This window comes from Falco rusticolus, chromosome 1 (genome assembly GCF_015220075.1).
Source record: "Falco rusticolus isolate bFalRus1 chromosome 1, bFalRus1.pri, whole genome shotgun sequence".
In the NCBI taxonomy this organism is placed as follows: domain Eukaryota; kingdom Metazoa; phylum Chordata; class Aves; order Falconiformes; family Falconidae; genus Falco; species Falco rusticolus.
In genome coordinates, this window is record NC_051187.1 from 20,402,366 (window position 1) to 20,422,479 (window position 20,114).

Below are 20,114 nucleotides of genomic sequence, written 5' to 3' on the forward strand. Positions count from 1 at the left end.
TTTAAATTCTGGAGCAACCCAGACAACTTGCAGAGGGCAACGAGCAGGGTAAAGGCTCATTTTACCAAGTCAACAGAAAACCTTAAGCCCCTTCCAATGCGACAGCTTGCCCCGTAGCACCTACCCGGGTGGTATTTCAATACGCATGCATTATTTACAGTTTAGCTCCCACAGCTTACAAAGCAGGTCTTCGCTAACGCCGACTCCTCCCGACTAAGCCAGGTGTGGCAGGGCTGGCACACAGGCAGGAGCTGCAGCCCTGCCACGATTCAGGTAGCTGTAAGGGATAATTTTTCCATCAGCAAAACAACAGCCGTGAGGTGCCACCCATCCCAGCTCACCAGCAGTCACCCTTCAGCCGCACAGAGGAGCGGGACAGACTGCCCAAGCCAGGATGCGCTGATGCTGGGTGATGTGGGTGAAGCTGGGGAGGCAGCCGGTTACGCACCAACAGCTTTAGTAGGTTGGATGTATCACAGGAACAGAGATCAGAACCAACACGGGGCAGAAACCTGGATCGTAACATTTGCGATGCATCTCATTTGAATCTGCTAACCAGTCGCCAGGATAATGACCACACATTTGCATTTCCTGCACTCTGTAATGCCGTAAATGAGAGATCCTCAATGCTGCCCAGCAAAGCATCCAAACCCAGGAGATACCAACCCAAGGGCATCATGCCCCACTGCATGGCACGACTCTGACCACCTCGAGCAATGCTTTACAGCTGGGGGGGGGACACAGGACACGACACACAAACTCGCATTCCAGTCAAAATCAATTCTGGCTGTTGCACTCTCACAAAACATCCCTTCCAGGAGTTATTTCAGGCAGGAGAAAGAAGAGACACTTGCTGTGCAAAGGGGCACTGCCTCCAGCAGCCAGCTCTCGGTGGCCGAGACAAATTCCCTATTTCCAAGTCAAATCACCTCGATTCCAACCTCACGCATCCGAGATGCCAGAATCAGACTCGGCTGCTGAGCCCCTTTCTCCCAAATGGCCAAAGCTGACTGCTCACCCCTGCTAGCGACTGGCAGCCCCAGCCCCCCAGCTGACGCTTTCAGGTCAGACGGATGCTCGTCTCACCTCATGTGGCACAAAATCTCTTTGCAGCCGGTGTGTGGCTCTCGCGCTCTGAGTGCTGCATCACCACACTTTGCCTATGTTTTGTTTTCCCCAGATTTGCTGAAAGCTTGCAAATTCAGGCCCAGGCTCAGCTGCTAATGATCTGTTTGCATACCTGTGTCGTGAAGGCTTGGAAGAGTCCCAAGGCAGCCATGGTACTTTCTGATAAAGGACACTGTGCTCCCTTCCTGTGGTTGTGAACTCTCGGCAAGCAGCAGCACGCTCAGTGCCTCCTCATCAGCTGCCAAAAAAGGCTTTTCTCTATGTGCAGTGTCAGGATTTGGCCTCTTCGATCACCGAGTCATCTGCCCTACACCTCATCTGTCCAGCTATCACCACAGCCAAAGCAGCAAGCGAACACCCAGCTTTCCGCCACACCCCTGCTTCAGCAGAGTGATGCTTGCTGCTAACACCAAGCAGATTTTAGAGGAAACACGGCTGTGGTCACCCATGGCCACCATGCCCTACGCTGCTTAGGAAGCTGTGCTGGGTCAGTGTTAAACCAACCCCACGTAGCAAACCTTGGGGCTGCCCTCCTGCCTGCTGGGATTTATCAGCACTGGTGGCAATGCCTGGAGCTCAAGGCTTGAGGCTGCGAAGCACGAACATGCTATAAATGCTCTTGGTGCAGGGGCTGGGATGCTCCTTTGTTCAGACAAGTCCATTATATGCCAATGGAATGGAATAGAATAGAATAGAATAGGAAAAGAAAGAATAGAATAGAATAGAATAGAATAGGAAAAGAAAGAATAGAATAGAATAGGAAAAGAAAGAATAGAATAGAATAGGAAAAGAATAGAATAGAATAGAATAGAACAGAATAGAACAGAACAGAACAGAACAAAGAGTAGAACGGAATGGGAAAAGGGAAGGATATTTCAGTTGGAAGGGACCTACAACAATCACCTAGTCTGACTGCTGGACCACTTCAGGGCTGATCAAAAATTAAAGCTTCATATTATGGGCACTGTCCAAATGCCTCTTAAACACCAAGAGGCTTGGGGCATTGACCGCCTCTCTAGAAGCCTGTGCCAGGGTTGGGAGGTGCTGGGCTGTGTGCGACGCGGCACAGCATCCCTCCTCGCACACACAGGTACAGGCAACCATGCCGTGAGCCACGCCTGGTCCCAGCAAACCCCTCCTGGGCAGTAAGGTCGTGACACCGTGCCCTCTGGAGCCCTGCTAGCCCATGAGTAACCCGCTGGCCTGCAGCAAACACCTCGAGGTATCATCTGATTTCAGCCAGATGATTTCAGCCGGCTGAGCATCTGGGAAATGTAAGCTAGAATTTCAACTGCATTGCACAAGCAGCACCCCGCAGCCAGCCGTCCTGGCTGGGAAGGCTTTGGGCAGTGCTCAGCAACTGTCCCACCCTCCAGATGTGGCTGCAATATTCAGCAAAAATAACTAATTTCCAGCCCAAACCTGCCAATCTGGTGGCCAGATAACTCCTAGTGAAAATGAAGAACAAAATGGGTGATTTCCCCACCCACTGACCATCCATGGCTGGCATCTTTGGGGTGCACGAAATGCCCCCGCTTCCCAGCAAACGGGGGAGCAGACAGCTCATGCTCCACAGGCACAGGAAAAATCAAATTTCCCCTGAATATCATCAACAAGCAAACAGGACGGCAGCTTTTTTACCCGCCATGCACAGCACATTGCAGAATTATTCCTTAATCACAGCCCTCATAAATATTTGCTCCCCCTCATTTGCAGCGCTTCACCTTTCCACCCGCGACAGGCATTGCATTTGCTCACCGTTCAGTCCTGTTTTCATCGTGCCAAAGGTCACTCCAGTGTCTCTGACTCTTTTAAATTCAACAACAAGCATTGCAGCGCTTGCTTTTCAAGCCTCTCGGGAAAGACAGGCCACCCCAGCAGCTAGGGCAGATTGATGGGCGCTGACATGCCAAGGACCCTGGCAGGGGGACACCCCAGGCTCCAGCAGCATCCCAGTGCTTCTTCCCTTTGTAAGACATTTATACAGCTTTTTCTCCCAGGCTGGATGCTGTCTCTGGTCAGTCTCGGCACAGATTTCTTCCAAGTCCTGCACTTATAACTGTTGAGGGCTCTCCAAAGCACTCGAGCAAGCAGAAGTAGGTCTGCCTCACTGGAGACAGAAGAAGAGGGTGAAAAAACTCCAGGCAGGAGGGCAGGGAGGCATTAGGTGATTCACAGCCTGGAGAGAGCCTCTGCCACTCCAAGCGAATGGCAGGATGCTGCAGACCCTGGAAAAATCTCACCGCCGCGCTACACTAACGACGGCACAGCGGCGATAAGCATCAGTGCAGAAGAACCACCGTTCTGGGTCACATCCAGGTCTGCCAAGTCCAGATCCTGTGTCTGGATGTTAATGTTTAGGTAAAGGAGCTAGAGCTTTATTCATTTACTCCTCCCTGGCAAATCCTTGAGCTTCCCGTGCTTTAGAGACTTCTTGAGCCAGGGGTTGAGTCTAAACCGTGGTGTTTCATGGCCAGTGATGAAGCTGTCCTTCATTCCTGTCCCAGCTCTCAGCTTTCAGGCCCTTCGACATCGTTCAACAGGGAGAACTGGGTGAAAAAGTTATTCCTTCTGTTCAGTTCCAGCCTGCAAGTTGCTGATGTGGAAGCTTTGCTGTAACGACGGCACGCTCGTTCGGCTGCCGAGCTGGGGGAGCCGGGAGCCAGCTCAGAGCATCCTCTCTGCACTGTCAGGTTCATCCCTGCCTGTCTGACACACACATGCTGAGTCAGGGATAAAGTGCACACCAGGGACAACCTAACGCCCTGGTATTTATAACCCTACTAGCCTTAAAAGAGCATTATTTAAAGCAAAAGCTGCTTAGTGCTGTACGTTATTGACTTTAAAATTACTTAGGTTTTTTTTCTATTCCTCTCTCATTCCGCAGACATCTATCTTTCCTCAGCTGGATGAAATACCTCCCCTTTTCCCACCCAGCTCAGCCTGCGGTGCATGACTGCTGGCCTGTCCGTCCTCTCCCCTCCAACATCACCCGCTGCTCCCACCAGGACAAAACATTTCACCAAGGATTTTGCGTGGTCACAAAACACCAGACGCACCAGACGGGATGTCTTCGCATTAAACAGCATTTTTTGAGAAGAGATTTATCACCTTTTCTACATAGCGAGGGGGATTGAGTGCGGCGATGCCTGCCTGGCTGTGGACAGCTACATCTCGGTGGGGTGTCTTTGAAGGGTTGTGATTCCCCAGGGATAAGCCGGCTCCCAGCAGCCAGACTGGCACAGTGGGACAGGGTAGCTGCCCAGTGCCACGTGGGGCCAGGGCGCAGCCATTGCCGCTTGCCAGCATCTCCCTCTTTTTTGGGAAGCAGCTTATCCGTCTTTAACCTCAGCTTTAACCTGCCCACCCCACTTGCTCCAAGCCATCTTTTGGGGTGCCAGCGTGGAGCAAAAAAATTCTGGCCAGCGACCTCGGTGCCTGCAGAGAACCAGCCCCAGAAGGTTGCTCCGGTTCAGTTGGAAAACAGACTTCTCGCACAGGAGTCCCTGACCTGGCAGTTTTGAAACAACGCAGACCATCAGGGAACAAAAATACAGAAGGCACTGTGCTTCCAGTCATGCGTGTGCCAAAGGGAATAAATTCAAGAGGCAGGAGCCCAGAAGAAGCATCATGTGGAGGAGCACAGAGAGCAGAACAGCTGACAGGTCAAATCACGATTGCTTCAATCCCAGCTATACAAGACACATAAAGTCATATTTTGAGCAAGTTTCAGAAGTCCAAAGAGTCCCAGATTGGCAGATCTAGGAAATACCCCAGGGCCATGGAGGAGACAGAGGTGAGAAGACTAAAGGAGAAGAAAAGTGCCCCCTGTAAAATCACTCACATCCAAATATTTCTCCCAACTCCTTATTGTCTCCTGGTACCTCTGAAGGTTTCTTCTTTTTCCTTTTTGTTTCACCAAGGTGTACGCCTCGAACCACAGCAAACCTGCTAGGTTACCGTGCTGAGTGCGGATAAGAGCCGTACCAAAGCGCCGGTGGCAGCGCTGCGGGAGGACAGCCCCCTCCCATACTCTTCAGCGCTGCAACCGCTTCCAAACATCTCTGCCAAAGCACAGAAAATACTTTATGTGTGTTGGCTGAGGGCTGCAGGTACCAGACCAGTAAAAAAACAGGTAATACACACAGTGAGTTAAAAATAGTCAAGCAAGACTTTACAGTTTTACCTATGTGTGTCCAATATGGGGCAATATTTGAGCTGTTCCTCTTCATCAGTTGCTTTTCAAGTTCTCCCTAAAGGCTTCTGAGCAGGTCCCTGAGTTGCTGAATGAAGCCATGCTTCATGGGGGGCACCAGCCTTTGATTGTTGTGGTGTATCTACATTTTTTTCCCCTTTTTTGTTTTTAATTTGAAGAAAGCATTCAACCCTCTCATAACAGAGGGCGCATAGGCACAGGGGAGAGAGAAGTTTGCTACGCAGGCTTCCACCAAAGTGAAGGTTATTAGGAAAGAAGACATTCTTTAAAAGAAAAGAATACATGGGCAATGGGATTGGAATTGATGTACCGACCACAAACAAGGCAGGGAGTCCGTCCTACACTACAGGTGAATCTGTAGTCAGCTGGGCTGGAGAGGGATCCCTTGAACAGCTTCATAAAGAGTTGGGGGAAAAAAAAAAAAAAAAGGGAAAGAAAAAACCTGAAGGTGACTATCTCCCAGGGGAGCTGCTGCAGGTGATGCCTGTGCAGCAGGCATCCTCGGTGCTGGCACTGCCTGTGGGCATACTGGGGTTTGCTCCACGGGGGCTGAGCCAGCCCCATCCACCCGACACAGGCGTTAACAACCGCTCCTCATCCCGCTACTGCTCTCATCACTGGGGTAATCCACGAATAAGGCTCAGCAAAGTGCTTTGGTCTGGGAGCAATGCCTTAGAAGACAGGCCAAGTAAAAACCCAAAATGAGATAAGCGGGATGCTGAACACACCACGAGCCAGCTGGTGCTCACGGTGGGTGGCATCGCTGACCACAGCCGCGGGGCAGCCCGGACATGACCTTGAGCTTCAAAACCACTCAGCACATCCCTGACAGCAGCCAAGGGAGATGTCTTTTCATCTTGCTCATCCTCCCCTTGTTTTCCACTCTCCCTCCCAAAATCTTAGCTCCCTTCTGATTCCTTCTGTGTCACTCCCGAGGTCTTCCCATCGCATGAAGTCATCCTTCTGTCATGGGAGGATTACTCAGTCCCCGCTGTTAACCCTCACCGTTCCCAGTTAGCACTGCTAACTGGGAACACCGTATCCCAGTTAGCAGGGATAGCCCTTTGCATCAAATAGCTCTGTGGGACCTGCTGCCCTGGGAGTCCCTCCAGCACAGCCAGCAAGCAGCCTGGTGACAAGGGACAACCAGACACCAGGCACCTTGTGAGACACCTCAGTGGTCGTTTAATATTTTCCAGAGGAAAATCTGGTCTGCCTCGGCCAGACTGGGATTTGAATGCTGAACCATGGGAATATGCAGAGATTCAATTCTAATTTCCAACCCTTGTCACACAGGCAATCACAAGGGTACGATAAGCTTGGAGGTGGCCTCTCTTTTGCTCTTAGGCCAATTAACAGAAACAACATAGTAAATAACCACAATATTTCCAACGCTGCTGGATATACGCAGGGAAAAGCTTTGCTCCAGCCCAGTTGCGTCCTTATTAACAACCGCCACGCACAGGCGGGCAGTGGTTGGTATTTGGTCCCTGCCCTGGGAAATGGATCGTGTTCCGCCTGCATCCAGGCTGCAATCATCTCAGAGACACGCAGAGCTCTGCGTTACAGCCACAGCCAATGCACAGCCCGCTGCCGGCGGCTGGCAGCTTTGCAGCAACATGTCTGGGCGAGGATGGGGGCAAACATCAGCATCTCCTGCTGCTGAGGGTCACAGCTGGTCCCACCCTGGGGGGTGATGCATCTTTTTGAGCCATTCACCGAATTGCAGCCACTGCAGCTGGTATTTAACTCCCGAGGGGGATGTCAGCACAAGGATACATCGACTCAGTGACCACGCAGGTGCCACAAGGCTGCGGACCTCGGTCACTGTGATATGACCCAGCAAATGTCAGAAGATCCACCCTGGCCAGGAGCACCTCTATCCCTCAGCCACTTCCTCCTGCGAGATGCAGGACCCTACCTGTAAGCCAGCGCCAAGCATCCTCCCCCATGAAGCCTGATGGCCTCAGTTCCCACCACCAGGCAGCTTGAAGAACCACCAAGAAGTACAGCTTTGCTTTTCTCCACCCCAAAACACATGGACAAAGTCTCAGGCCAGAGGTTTGGGAATTGCCTGCTTCCCACTGCAAAGGTGGAGCAATCTGCAACACCCCCCACAATCACAGTGCCGGGCAATACCCCTGGCTGGGTTTTGTAGCATTTGCTCCATGTGGCAGAAGGCACTTGGCTGCTGTGTCCCTTTGGATCTCTGGGACAGTCATGTAATGTAGGGCAAAAGAAAGTCCCATTGACACAGTCAGGAGTCGCCCACCCACGGGTCCCAGAGGTCTCCAGCTCACAAATTCCCTCCTGCAGCAGCTCCACGCCTGCCGTGCCTGCACACGCGTGCACATAGATGGGATTTTAATGAAGAGGAGAGACCACATCGTTCCTGCTCCAGCCTCCCACCGACAGCGGGGTTGTGCTGGATGCTCTGAACAGACTGCTTGTTGCAGGAGCTACAGTTTCTCCTGTCGCTCGCCCACAAGCTGCCAGCAGCAGCGGAGGATTTTCATCCACAAACATTCTCTTTCTGTTTTCAAAATGAAGGGCACATTACTCATGCACCAGGCTTCCCCCCTTCCCCCCTCCCCCCCCGTGAACACTCCCTTATTTTTTGCATCACAAGGGCTTTGTAAAAAATGCAAGCAGGCACTGCAAATTAGTATTACAAATGAGTGCCCAGCATTCCTCCAGGACAGAAATGTCTTGTGCCCCTGATGAAATTAGGAGTAGGATGTTGAAAGATCGTTCCTACCACCAAAACAAAGCTGCTCAACCGCCCTAAGTTCACCACCAAATCAAAACACCCTTCTCTTCTGTTTTAACAGGTCTCCGTACCTGGCTGCCGAGCGCAATGGGGAACATCGGACCCACAGGTAACCGTAGATTAAAAACTGCCACAGCCTCCTGACTTCCAAAAGCTGTCCCAAACTATTTGTTTGCACTTCCAGCCAGGTATTTGCAAGGTGATTTCTAATGATTTCACACCAGAGGATCTTAAGAGATCAAAAGGGAGTTCAAGCTGACTCCCAGGTGTAAAGGAGGAAACACATTTATTTCACTGGCATGTTTCCACGCCTCCTTTAATACTGTGGAAAACAAAGCAATGCCACGGAAAACCGAGCAAGCAGTGGTGCTGCAGCTGGAGGAGGTGAAGCCACACAGGTTTGGGAAGAGCAAGGATGGACAGCCCTCGGTGTCTGGGTGCTACAAATGGGAGCTGGGAGCTCTGCCTCCCACAGAGGTGAAATACCTGCACAGTATTGCTGTGCTGATCCTGAAAAGGAAGAAGAAAAGCATTTTTGGCTGCCTCCAGCAGCAAGGGACAGTGCCAGAGCCTTGCAGGGCTCCACTCAAACCCCATCAGTGTGCCATCTCAGGCACGCCTGCCAAACTTTCCCTGTCCCTGCTCCTGTTGGGTATTTCCCCAGGTTCCCATGGTGCCATGCCTGATGCTGGGGTAATACCTTTTGCAAAGCCCAGGGTGGCACAGGGGGAGGCGGACTCCAGCATCCCACCACAGCAAGATGCAAAGGGAACAGGAGATGCTTGCACATGAGGAATGAGGGGTCCAGGAGAGGTGTCTGCACTTCCCCGCTCAGGGTTAAAAAGCAACACGTTGCTTTTATAACTGACTAGGGTCTTGCTCAGCAAACAGCAACGTGCCATGCTCTTCCACCCTGCAAAAAGCAGGGGGGTTTAGCTTTGCGTGCAGACAGGGAGCAAGGCAGCCTTGTGCCAGGCACACAGCACCCTTCTGCAGGGAAGACACATTGGGAGAAAACCTCTCCTCTGCTTTCCCCTGGTGAAGCTGATTCCTGCCTCCGTAAAGCAGCAGACACAGCCCCCTTCTCCTCCGGCACGGCTGCTCTGGCAGTACCTGTTTTCCCAGCCCAACAGATCCGGCCTGTGGATGTGCAAACCCAAGCTACAACCCCAGTGTCCCTAGTCCTGAATGCACCATGGCCCTGAATGCCGGGGACAAGGCAGGAGCTGGAGGAGGACGGATCAAGAAGGATTTTTGCCCTCGGCAGGAGTATTTTATGTCACTCTGATGGAGCTGGCATATGATGGGTATGGCACACTGTGGCTGCTGGGCCAGATCCTGCAGGTACCAGGGGCTGGAGGTATCAGCAGGGCTTACTTTCCACCCTCGGCTACCAAATATCCCCCCTGACTTGTTGCTTCCGCAGCAGCTGCTGCAAAACAACATCTCACCAGGCTAAACCGGTCTGGGTTCCAACCCAGTGCTGCCAGAGGGATGCAGAAAGCGAGAGCCAAGGGTTGCTGCTTTTTCAGCCCTGCCTAGGCTGGGAAAATAAAACAAACACAATATTCTGTCTTACTTTATCATGCATAGCCCTGGAATATGCACATATTACATGGAGAAGTACCTATTATGCAAGGGGTTTTACACCCTCGGTGTGGTTCCCACCACCGAGGCAGGGCCACAGGCAGTAATTTCCCTGCAGAAATATAGGGCAACAGAGAAAAAAATGCTCATTTGCTGCATTCCTCTTATTCATACCAACACTCACAAAGCAACAGAAAATGACAGCTACTGTTGGACACTTTTATGACTAAATATATCCTCCATCTCAGAGAATTACAACCCTACAACTTTCCTAACCTGTCCCAAGAGAAAAACGATGGCTTTCAAGCCACAAAACTGTCCGAGCTGGAGAAAAATCAATGCTGCCCAAGCCGTGAGCCACAAGCCAAAATGTGGGAGGCTGCCAGACCCCCTTGACAGAGGAACTGGGGGATCACCCTTCACGCTGGCAATGACGCATCAAGGTTATCCGCGAGCAGAGCATCCCCGTGGGTGCTTGGTTCAGTCCCTTAGGTGCATTAAGAAAACCACAAAAGAGAAAATTAGGCTTAAATTTCACAGAGTGAAGAAAAGAAGTACCTAATATTCAGGTCTTAAATCTGTATGCAGGCTGCTGAGAAGAGACCCGACTTCTCCAAATGCAAAGACCTTGGTGGCGGCCAGCACGCTCCTGCCACCTTCTTCAAGTGCTGCAGCTCCACTTTCTCTTCCCTGACCTTGTCCCTTGCTACCACCGTTATCTCAAGAATCCACTGGCCATTGCAGTTAAACATAATAAATTAGGATAAATAAGAATGCTCCTGGAGCGCCTTAGGAGCGATGTCATTTTTCTGCAGACTGACACGTCAGAGTAACACGTTAGGAAGCAGGAATGTGGTTTAGCACTGACTAGCGCTGCTTGTCAAGCAGAGAGGACAAAATAGTCTGTTTAAACTTGAATTTACCTGAACAGGATCTAGTGCAACAAAGCAATAAAGGGGCTTTTGGACCGGGCTGATGGAGAGATACAGCTCAGAAAGCCTGCAAGCCAGGTGGCTGTTGCTAAGGGATGCGGGAAATGCAGTGGGGAAAATCACAGCAGCAGAAAGAAACTGCAAGAAGAAAACTGAACGATGTGGCATCCCATTGCAACAAGGCAGAGCCGGGTCCACCTCCCACCCGCCCTGGAGCCCCACGTCAGGCAGCGCAGTGCCCATGCCCACTTCTTGCATCAGGAGGATGGATGGTGTTAACAGGGTGGTAATGACATCTCCATTTCACCACGAAATTCAGCTGGAGAAAGGTAAGTGTTTACTCCACAGCCTATAACCAAAAGCTGCCTCCCCCAGCTGGGTACCTACAGCAGCTCTGCTCGCGTTATCACTGCAGGATTTGGGTTCAAGTGGTCTGTGTTCCCAAGCTACATATGAAAACCCCTGCAAAGCCATGTCCTGCATGCCCAGTGCCCGCATGCAGCAGGCAACGTGTGGGCAGAGCTGGTTTCCACACCAGCATATACATTGCAAAGAAAGGCAACTCTTGGATTTAAGAAAAAAAAAACAAACCAAACCCAAATAAATTAGATTCCTGGTGTCACCAGAGCCAGCAAAGAATGTTGCCCTTGTTTAAGAACTTGTTTAGAGCAACTATGGGCACGACTCATCCTTTATATACATAAATCCTTGGGAAATAACTACGACTCGCTGTCAGCCTTAGGGATGAGCTCAGGACAGCTGTGGGAGAGCCAGCCAGGCAGTGCCCCCTGCAAAGAGGAACAGCAAACGGCCCCTTCTGCAAATCCTCCAAATCCTCCTCGGGTACATTCCTGGTGCAGCCGTGGAGCAGATCCCACACCAGGGCTGACCTTCCCCTCAGCCCTGTGCTGTAGAAGTGCACCCAGCTGCTGCCCACATCTGCATCGTGCCCGAACTGGGCATCCAGGCTGGCCCCACCACCAAGAAGGACAAGTGGCAAAGAAAAGAGAGCTGGCTGGAGCTAAGTGAAGCCACCTGAAAAAACCCTGTGAACTGAGAAAACCCATCAGATCCTTGCTCTTCGCAGGTCCCAGCACTGGGGGGAGGGTTTGCAGGAGTGAGTGCTCAGAGCTCTGAAAATAAAATGGTTTGAGAGAGTGAAGAACAGCACCACATCAGCTCAATCTGGTGTGAGCCCCCTGTAAATTTTGTATTAGGCTCAGGGCAGGCATGGACTTATTTTCGGGGGGGTTCTCTGCTTATGGCAGAGTGACAACTGGGTTAAAAAATCCATGGATTTAGGTCCACACTGACCCCATTTAATTCCAGTGCTCAAAATGAGCTGCTTCACCCTAAATTCTTCCATGCTTCGTACTCCAGTGGCATCAGCAGAAACTGTGTGCGAGGAAGGGTACTACCTTACGTAAAATGGGGCTAGATTTGGAGTTAAAATATGAATAATGGATATTCCTTCACACCCTGCCCACTGCTCTGCCTGGTGGGGCAGGCACCACGGCTCCATCCCCTCCCTGGTGCATCCCTGGCTCATCGCTATGGCTCCTGCGCACAGCGGCAGCGAGGGCAGCAAGCAAAGGTAGCGCACCGGCCACAACTCCTCAGGGTGGGAAAGACACAGCAAAGCCAGGGAGACTTATTTTTCCCCCAGGAAACACTTCCCCCGTGCCCAAGAAGCGTGCAAGTCTGTGCTCCAAGGCCATTACGGATGCGAGGAGCTGTGATTACCAGTTTTGCTTTTGTGATGCTGAAGGCAAGCACCTGGCAGCAGGAGGAGCAGGGAGATTCCAGGATCTAATTCAACACTTGCTAGTTAAATGCAGGACTGTAATCATGTCCCTAGGCAGAGCCAGAGACATACAAATTATTTTAGCCGGCTGGTTCTATCCTCCTGCTATTGGCTACCCTACCAGACAAAACACTGATTTTCATCCTGGATGTTTAATATAAATATACGTGATTCAGAGGGAGGCACGGAGAGGGAGAAAGCAAAGTGAGAGACAAACAGATTTATAACAGGCAAAAAAAAAAAAAAAAAAGGTCATTTGGCACAAGTTGGGGTGCTCTGGTGCCAGGCAGCACAGCCAACGCTGAGAGATTCTCCCTCGATTTAGCTCTTTCTGTGCACACCCAGGCTGAATGCGATGCCTGGGGTGAGATGGAGATGGAAAGTGCCAGTGCCCCGCTCTGCCCGCACCGCCCGTGCCTGGCCGCAGCGCCACCGGCTGAAAAATCAGCTCCAGTCCTCTCTATCCATCATTTGTCCCCATCCTCCTCCGGCTGCTCTGCTTCTGATTATCACCTGTAACAAATACGGTGGCTGCAGAATAAAGAAAAGCAATTTTCCCCTGTAATTATTTTGCCATGTTTCTGGTGGGACTAATTACAGCTATTTGGCTTTGCTCAGCGCTCGGTCAAGCTGCACCCATGTGCAGGGCTCTCGCTCATTGTGCCAGCAAGACCTCGGCAGAGGTACCAGGGGGTCCTGGAGGGACCGACCCACCCCACCGCTCGTGGCTACATCCCCCATTGCCCAATGGAAATGCCAACCGGCGTTTAGTGAAGAAAGGATGCTATCCCACTAAAAACTTGACCATGGGCATCCCAGGAGGTGGCAATACAACATCCATGCCTTCACTAGCCCTGAGCAAGAAGAAAGAAACATCCCGCTAGTGCCTGAGACCGCCTTGATCCCACAGCTGGGAAAACGTTTTAAACAGTGAGAGGGATCAGCACTGCATTAATGAATCCGTCTCTTACAAATGCACTCCCTACCGCTCCCAATCGCAGGGATAATTAAACTCCAATTTCTTCCCAAGCCCTTCCAACATGTCTAACCCAGCTGCAGGGGATGGGAGACTGCAGAGCACTGGGAGATGGGCACAGCCATGATCCCAGAGAAACGATGCCTCTTAACGAAGCCATGGCACAGATTATGATGTGTGTGTTTGTGCTTGTTACGAGTCAGTGCACTAACGAGCGTGTCTCTGGCAGACAGGACCCAGGACCACAATGCATCACAAAGATACAGATTTCTAATTAACAAAGTATTTTCAAGTAACTCTGGGAGTTCTCCACGACAGGTTCTGCCGCCCCTGCCATTGTGCTGCGATCCCTAATTACCAGCAGAGAACCAGCTACCAAGCCAAAATACTGATTACAAGGTCAAGAATCACCGTGCAGGAGAGGAGAGACCAGGTTGCCACATCCAAAGCCCAGGGTTACACGCTCCCTATGGATGGATCCTCCCGGCAGGTTGCAACACAGGACAGGAGATGACTCCAAATTGTCCGGTTTTGACCCAAAGTTGTCTTGCAGGAGAGTCAGAAGGCTGCCTCTCCAACAAGAAAGAAAGAAAACTTTGATTTTCATCCCCACCCAAAAAAAAGCCTTGGTGGAGGGGGCGAAGGCTTGTGAGACACCCACGAGCTTGGTGCCGGGGCCACCCAGGGACCACAGGGCAGCCCATGGGGCTGTGTGGTACCCCCAGCCCCAACGTTCATCACTGCACTGGTGCCCATTGCTGCATTTTTTTGTGAATAATTCATACTCTGCCAAATCGCTATCACGACAGCAGGCGCATCGTGGTGAGTTTCCCAACGCTTTTCCATTAATAACCCACAACCGAAAATATTGCCAGAGCCCCCAGTGCTCTGTCCCTGCTATAACCAAAGGCATGTTGTCACAGTAGAGAATTTAAGTCAGTTTCCCCCAAAAAGAACGGAGGAGCCTTTCCTTTTAGAAAGGCAGCTTTTAACCCCAGACCTCCGCCCCAGACCGGCTGCTGGCTGCGGGATGCTGGTGGCCACCGAGGAGTCTCCCCGAACAGCCCGGAGAGATGGCAAGCGAGCCCCGGGCTCATAACAGGAGCCGTGACTCCACAGACCAACGGGATTCCCACCCCAGCTTCCAGACTTCCCTGTGCCAATGGGGATTTTACGAGGGCAGCCTCCGATAAATCAAAATAAAACATATCCTAATTAACAAGGGTCGTTCGTAGCTACTTCGCAAACACCTTCTCCACAGGGGCACAGCCAGCCCCCGCCGACCACCAGCACTCAAGGAGGGAGAGGAAGGGGGAAGGGGAGGAATGGGAACTCTGAAGAAAGTCCAGGATTCTCCCCATTTATTGGCTCTGTTTAGTTTCTGAACAAAAATCAACCAGCGAAGCAAAGGAACAGGACAGGACGTGGCGTGATAAAACCCGCTACAGAAAGAGCTGGGAAAGTATTCCCGCAGGCTTCGGTTTTATTTCTGATGAAATGAGACTGTCCTCTCCTACTCCATCAGCGGGGACCACTGTCCCTCTGCTACCACCGCACCTTGCCAAGAGACGGATGCAAAGAGGGGCTCTGTGGCTCCCTGGCCATTACAGCCAGCTACTAATTATACCCCCAGAGCAGAGCACTGATGGGCTGTGGATGGCCAACAGACACACAACAAATTGTGGAAACTTATTATTTGTAAGTTCCTGCAATATCTGACAGCAGGGCTGGGTCAAGCCAACGCCAACAGGTGGGAACAAGCCCCTGTTACTCCCTTGGATGCATGGCAGGGCATTTGCAAACCCCAACCCAGAGCAGGGGTCTCCAGGGAAACCCCCGCTGGGAACTACCCATCAACTCACACATGAGACGGGGAGCATCCCTAACAGGGTCACTGCCAGAACACAAATAAAGCCGTGGGGGCTCAAGCACAAGGCAGATGCTCTCTCTGTTCTCTCTTTCTTCTCTACATTACGGCATTTAGATCTCAGCAAAAGGTTGACTTCAACTTCTGAGCACCTAAACCATCAACTCAGGCAAACCCCATCCTACAAACCCTCGCCGGGGCAGAGGCAGCAGCCAGCACCGCGTGCTCGCAGCCCCAGCGTCACTGCCATGCGGTCAGAGCTTGTTTTAAGGCTGAAACCTCACCCCTGCTATTAAACCCGTGAAAAACCTCAGCTATTTCCCAGCCCTTCCAAGGAAAGGCGAGCGTTACAGCAGGCTTGTAAGATAAAGCCTCGCAAATCTCTGGCACGTGGACACACTTGCACAACCACTCCAAGCTGATAATTAAGGACAGGGATTGATAATTAAAGACAGAGTGGCACAAAGCGCTGCTTTAATTTTTTTCATTTTCAAGAATTTCTCGTCTTTTGGGCTATAAAGTGCTCCCCGCTGCCAAACAGTGTTAACTTTAACGATGCCCTGATGGGATGACAAGGGGTGTGCATTTCCTATTCTAATTAAGACAGAAAACCCAGAGGATAACCGAGCGAGCTCCCGGGGTGCCGAGCCCTGCCCGCAGGGTGCAGCCTTGCAGCACGCAGCCCCAGAATGCTCCCTCTGTTTCTGCCACTTTACAGGGAAGAGCAAATTTTAGCCATCCATACACCCTAGGAAAGCCGAAGGCACAAAAGCACAGTTATCCACCGCTAATGACATGGAGGTGTTTCTCCACCTTTGGGTCTCTACGCTCAAACAGGGTGCAAAGATGCTGAGCCAGATCCCTGGGAGATGCGGTCCTGATCTGATTTGGCCATGCAATCCTTTATCCCCTTGTTTCTATTTTCCACCTGTGTCTATTTTACTCCCCTCTTCTTTTCAGTTTTTTCACCGGATTAGCCTCCACTATGGCTACAAATAGCATCTATTACAACAGGACCAAAAACTCTCTTGGGATCATGAGCCAGCACCTGGATACAAATCCTGACCCTGCCAGATTGTGGCTTCTTTTGTATTTCTCACTTCCTTAAACAAAAATAATAAATATATAATGCATAACATCACAGAAAACAAGGAGCCTTTTCCATCCCATCAGCCTCATCCACAGGTTTTTCAGCTCCATGGATCTGGGACACCAGCAGCTGGGATGCTTTGCTAAGGACCCAGGCAAGGATGGGGCCGGGGTAATTTCCTCCTTATTTTTAATCAGTTCCCTTCATGCAAACACACTACAAGCCACAAGTGCATGATGACATGCGCTTAGACATTAATTATCAGCTAATTAGGCTGCGTTGGAGCAGTTTGTCTCCTGTTCTCCAATGCCCAGCATGGGATGTTTGCAGGACGGATGGTTCAGGTTTGCCAGCCTGTTTCCACTCCCTGGGCACTACCACACTGCTCTCCTCTGCAACTGGGATGCAACGGGGAAAGGAAAATGGAAAAGGAGGAGCACACCTCTGGGTAAGCATGAAGCAACCTGATACGCATGCGTGGGGAAACAGTGGTAAGACTGGAGACAACTGAGGATTTTGGAGGTTGTGGCGAGCCAGGAAGGTTGTGATGTCCCAGCTGGCTCACAGCCCTGCCTAATGGATTTAAGCACTTTCCTTCACTGCGGTGGATTTGTTCTTCCTGTCGCTGCAAGCGTGCAACAGGCAGCTCCCACCAGCACCCGCATTTGCACACCGTGGCCAACAGCATGGTGGAAAAAACCCTCCCCGCTCTCCTGAGCCCGCAGGGAGCCCTGAGGATGCAAGGAGCAGGGAGGGGACGGTCACCCCCTGGGGTGACGGTGGCTTTCAAAAGCCGACTCACCAGGACTGTGGCTTCCTCTTCATGATGCCCTGGCGTCTCCACTGCGAGTGGGGGCTGAGGTGGTAGGTGAGCTGCCGGCAAAGCTTCTCCATGGCCCCAAGAGAGTCCCCCTCCTGCAAAGACAAGGCAGGGACACCAGGTAAGGTGTCTGTAGCATTGCCATCACATCCACACGATGCTCCAGCCCAGAGCAGCTCCCTGCCAGGAGCTGGCAAGCCGTAAGGGATCACGCTAAAAATTGTATAGCAAAGGGGAAAAGAAATCCTGCTGACTGCGAAGATGCCCCAAGGACGGGGCGTTCCACCAAGGGCCACCCAGTTCTGCCCACCTATGGACATTGTCGCTGGAGAATGACCACAGGGGTGCACAAGTCCCGGTTAAGGACGAGGAGGTCCCTCCTTGGCCGCTGTGCTGGGGTTCAGGGGACCAGTGCTGCAGGGTTGTCTCTTTGCAATTCATGCAGCAGCGGCACCGCTATCGTTTTGACACTGCGTAATGGCTTTCAGCATTAAAGTTCTACAGAGATTAATTAAACAAACCAAACTACCCATCCGTTAATGTCAAAACTGCTTTACAGAAGAGCAACCAGTAAGAGGCTTGGTGAGCTGATGGAGATCTCGGGAACAGTGCTTGTCAGAAAATCTCAAAATGTGTATTTGTTAGGGAAAAAAACCACCTTCAAGGAACACAGGGATTTTGGTGGAGTCTCCTCAATTCTGGTTACAACTTCCACCCACAAAAAAAGTGGGTTGGAAAACTTTAACTCTGAAAGTTTCTAAGAATTTGGTTCTAGAAATTTTGGTTCCTAAAAATAAAACAAAATACAAATACCAGGATCTGGACCATTCAATCGTGTTTCGTTACAAGATCTTTACATAGTAATGCATCTTATGACATCCAGTAATGTATACCGCCCACCCTGCTCTGCCTGCTTGCTCTCCGAATGGTCATAAGCAGAGATTAACTTGACCTAAAGAACAATAATGATTTAAAAAAATCAAGATGCGACCATTTGCAGCGTCCGCCTGGTTTTATGAAGCTGTTACATTATGAAACATCTTAGAGAAGATACCGAAACTTAATAGGAAGCATTAAAACAAGCAACCAGCCTGGGCTCAGCTCGCTGCTGCTCTTCATTCATGCTGACTGCGCAGGGCTTTGCCGTGTGCTGGGACAAGCTGGGCAGGGATGCTGAGGAAGATGCTGCACCTTCTCTACCTGAGCACCCAGTTACTGCTGCCTCCACATCCTCCACTTGAGGCCGAGCGCCCTGGCAGCCCAATTTACGCAATGTGTTCTCCTACCTTGCCCCCAAGTCAGCAGAGCGGGACCAGCCCTATAAAGACATTATAAATATTGAATTAAGCAAGGAGCGATGGGGATGTTGACAAATCACCTCTGGGTGTGCAGGGAAACAATTACATCAGGTTTTCTCGGGGTAAAAAGAACAAACCACAAAACCAGGACAGAAAGAACATATCTGCAGATGGCTGGAACAGGAATGTCAGTGTAGGACTTGCGGTCTTTAGCTTCTCTGTTCAACCCGCTCTGTAAGATACGAAGCCTTGACACAAATGGGGGTAGTTTATTCCCAGACACATCCAGATGCCTACGCAGCAACTACCATTAATCAACAGCTGATTTCATTCCTGGGCGATGCCTGCCCAGCTCCATCTGCGCTAACCAGCAGTGAAGCAACGGCACCAGTGCTCACCGCCTCTGCCAGGCACGCAGTGACGGGCGATTTTGGCAGCTCAGGTAGAAACTCCAGATCCACAGATACCAGCAGGGCACAGAGCACAGAAAACACCGTGTCAGCACGAGCTGGGAACAGCGTGAGTCAGGAGCCATTTCACATCTAAGCTCCGCAAGCGTGTGACGGCTATACCTCCTGATTCCCAGGAAATAGGGGTTTAAGAGCATATTTAAACCCATACTTTTCAACACCTCATTTATCACCACGCTTAACTTGAAATAAGGGTTTTAATCCCACAAATTTCAATGGGATGTCAGCCTATCCTAAACCTCAGGCACGCCGCAATCTCCCCTCCTGCTGGCAACCCCGCAGCAAGAAATACCTCATGTTCCAGGCTTGGGGATGGATGAACCCTAGGAGGCTCAGCCTGTCAAATTAACACAGAAAAAGTAATGAAAGAGGAGGTTTTTATTTCATGTTTTCCACTGGAAGGTCTGGAACTGCAGACATTCTTTAATTAAAGCCTCAAAACATTTTGGGAAGGCAACAGCACGCGCTGCTCCCCCTAACCGCTCTCAACTTATTCTCTGCCAGCAACACCTTCCTCGCCATGTAACCAGCATCCCTAACGTGAGAAGAAAACGCCACAAATTTTGACACCTACCCTATTTTTTTTACCTTTGCATAACATCCAACAGCAAGCTGCCCAGTCCCATCAGCTTTCAATCAATCTATTTTTTTTCCAGCGGTTACCCTTGCAAAGCATTGCAACAGCCCCTGAAATAAGTGTCCGCTCTCAGCACTGCATGGGGGTTCCCCTCTCCAAGCCCTTATTGCATCACGTGGAAAAATGTTTGTTGAAAAGGAAACAGTGCTAAAATGCTGTGGAGTAAGCAGCCACCGTGCCGCAATTCCACGCTGCAAACTGCCCCCAATATAATCTTGAAAGAGACAATTAAAATGGTCTCCAGTATTATCCTGACCACTAAACTACTGGGGAAGTGAACTGATTCACAAGAGGAATGTGGCCAAAAAAAGGCTGAGAAAGTAAAAGAAACAAGTTTTGGCTGGTACAAATGTGGCAGGACCATCTTCTCTCTCCGGTAAGAGATCTGTTGGCCAAGCAGGGTGCTCCTGCTGGCCCTCGGTGCGTGGCTGCCAGACCTGCGCGCTGGGTCCAGGTGGCTGGTAGAAGCTCAGTCCTGAACTTCACATCATGCCAATTTCCAAGAAATTCAGCCCCCAA

General features: G+C 51.0%; 1 protein-coding gene across 1 annotated transcript in view; it reads right to left on the bottom strand.

Annotated features, from left to right (window-relative positions):
* LRRC75A (leucine rich repeat containing 75A) overlaps nucleotides 1-20,114 on the bottom strand; it is a 96,085-nt gene that overhangs the window by 20,447 nt on the left and 55,524 nt on the right. The window contains exon 3 of the mRNA XM_037374631.1: nucleotides 17,173-17,285. Coding sequence (XP_037230528.1) covers nucleotides 17,173-17,285 — 113 coding nt within the window. The remainder of the gene's footprint in view (nucleotides 1-17,172; nucleotides 17,286-20,114) is intronic.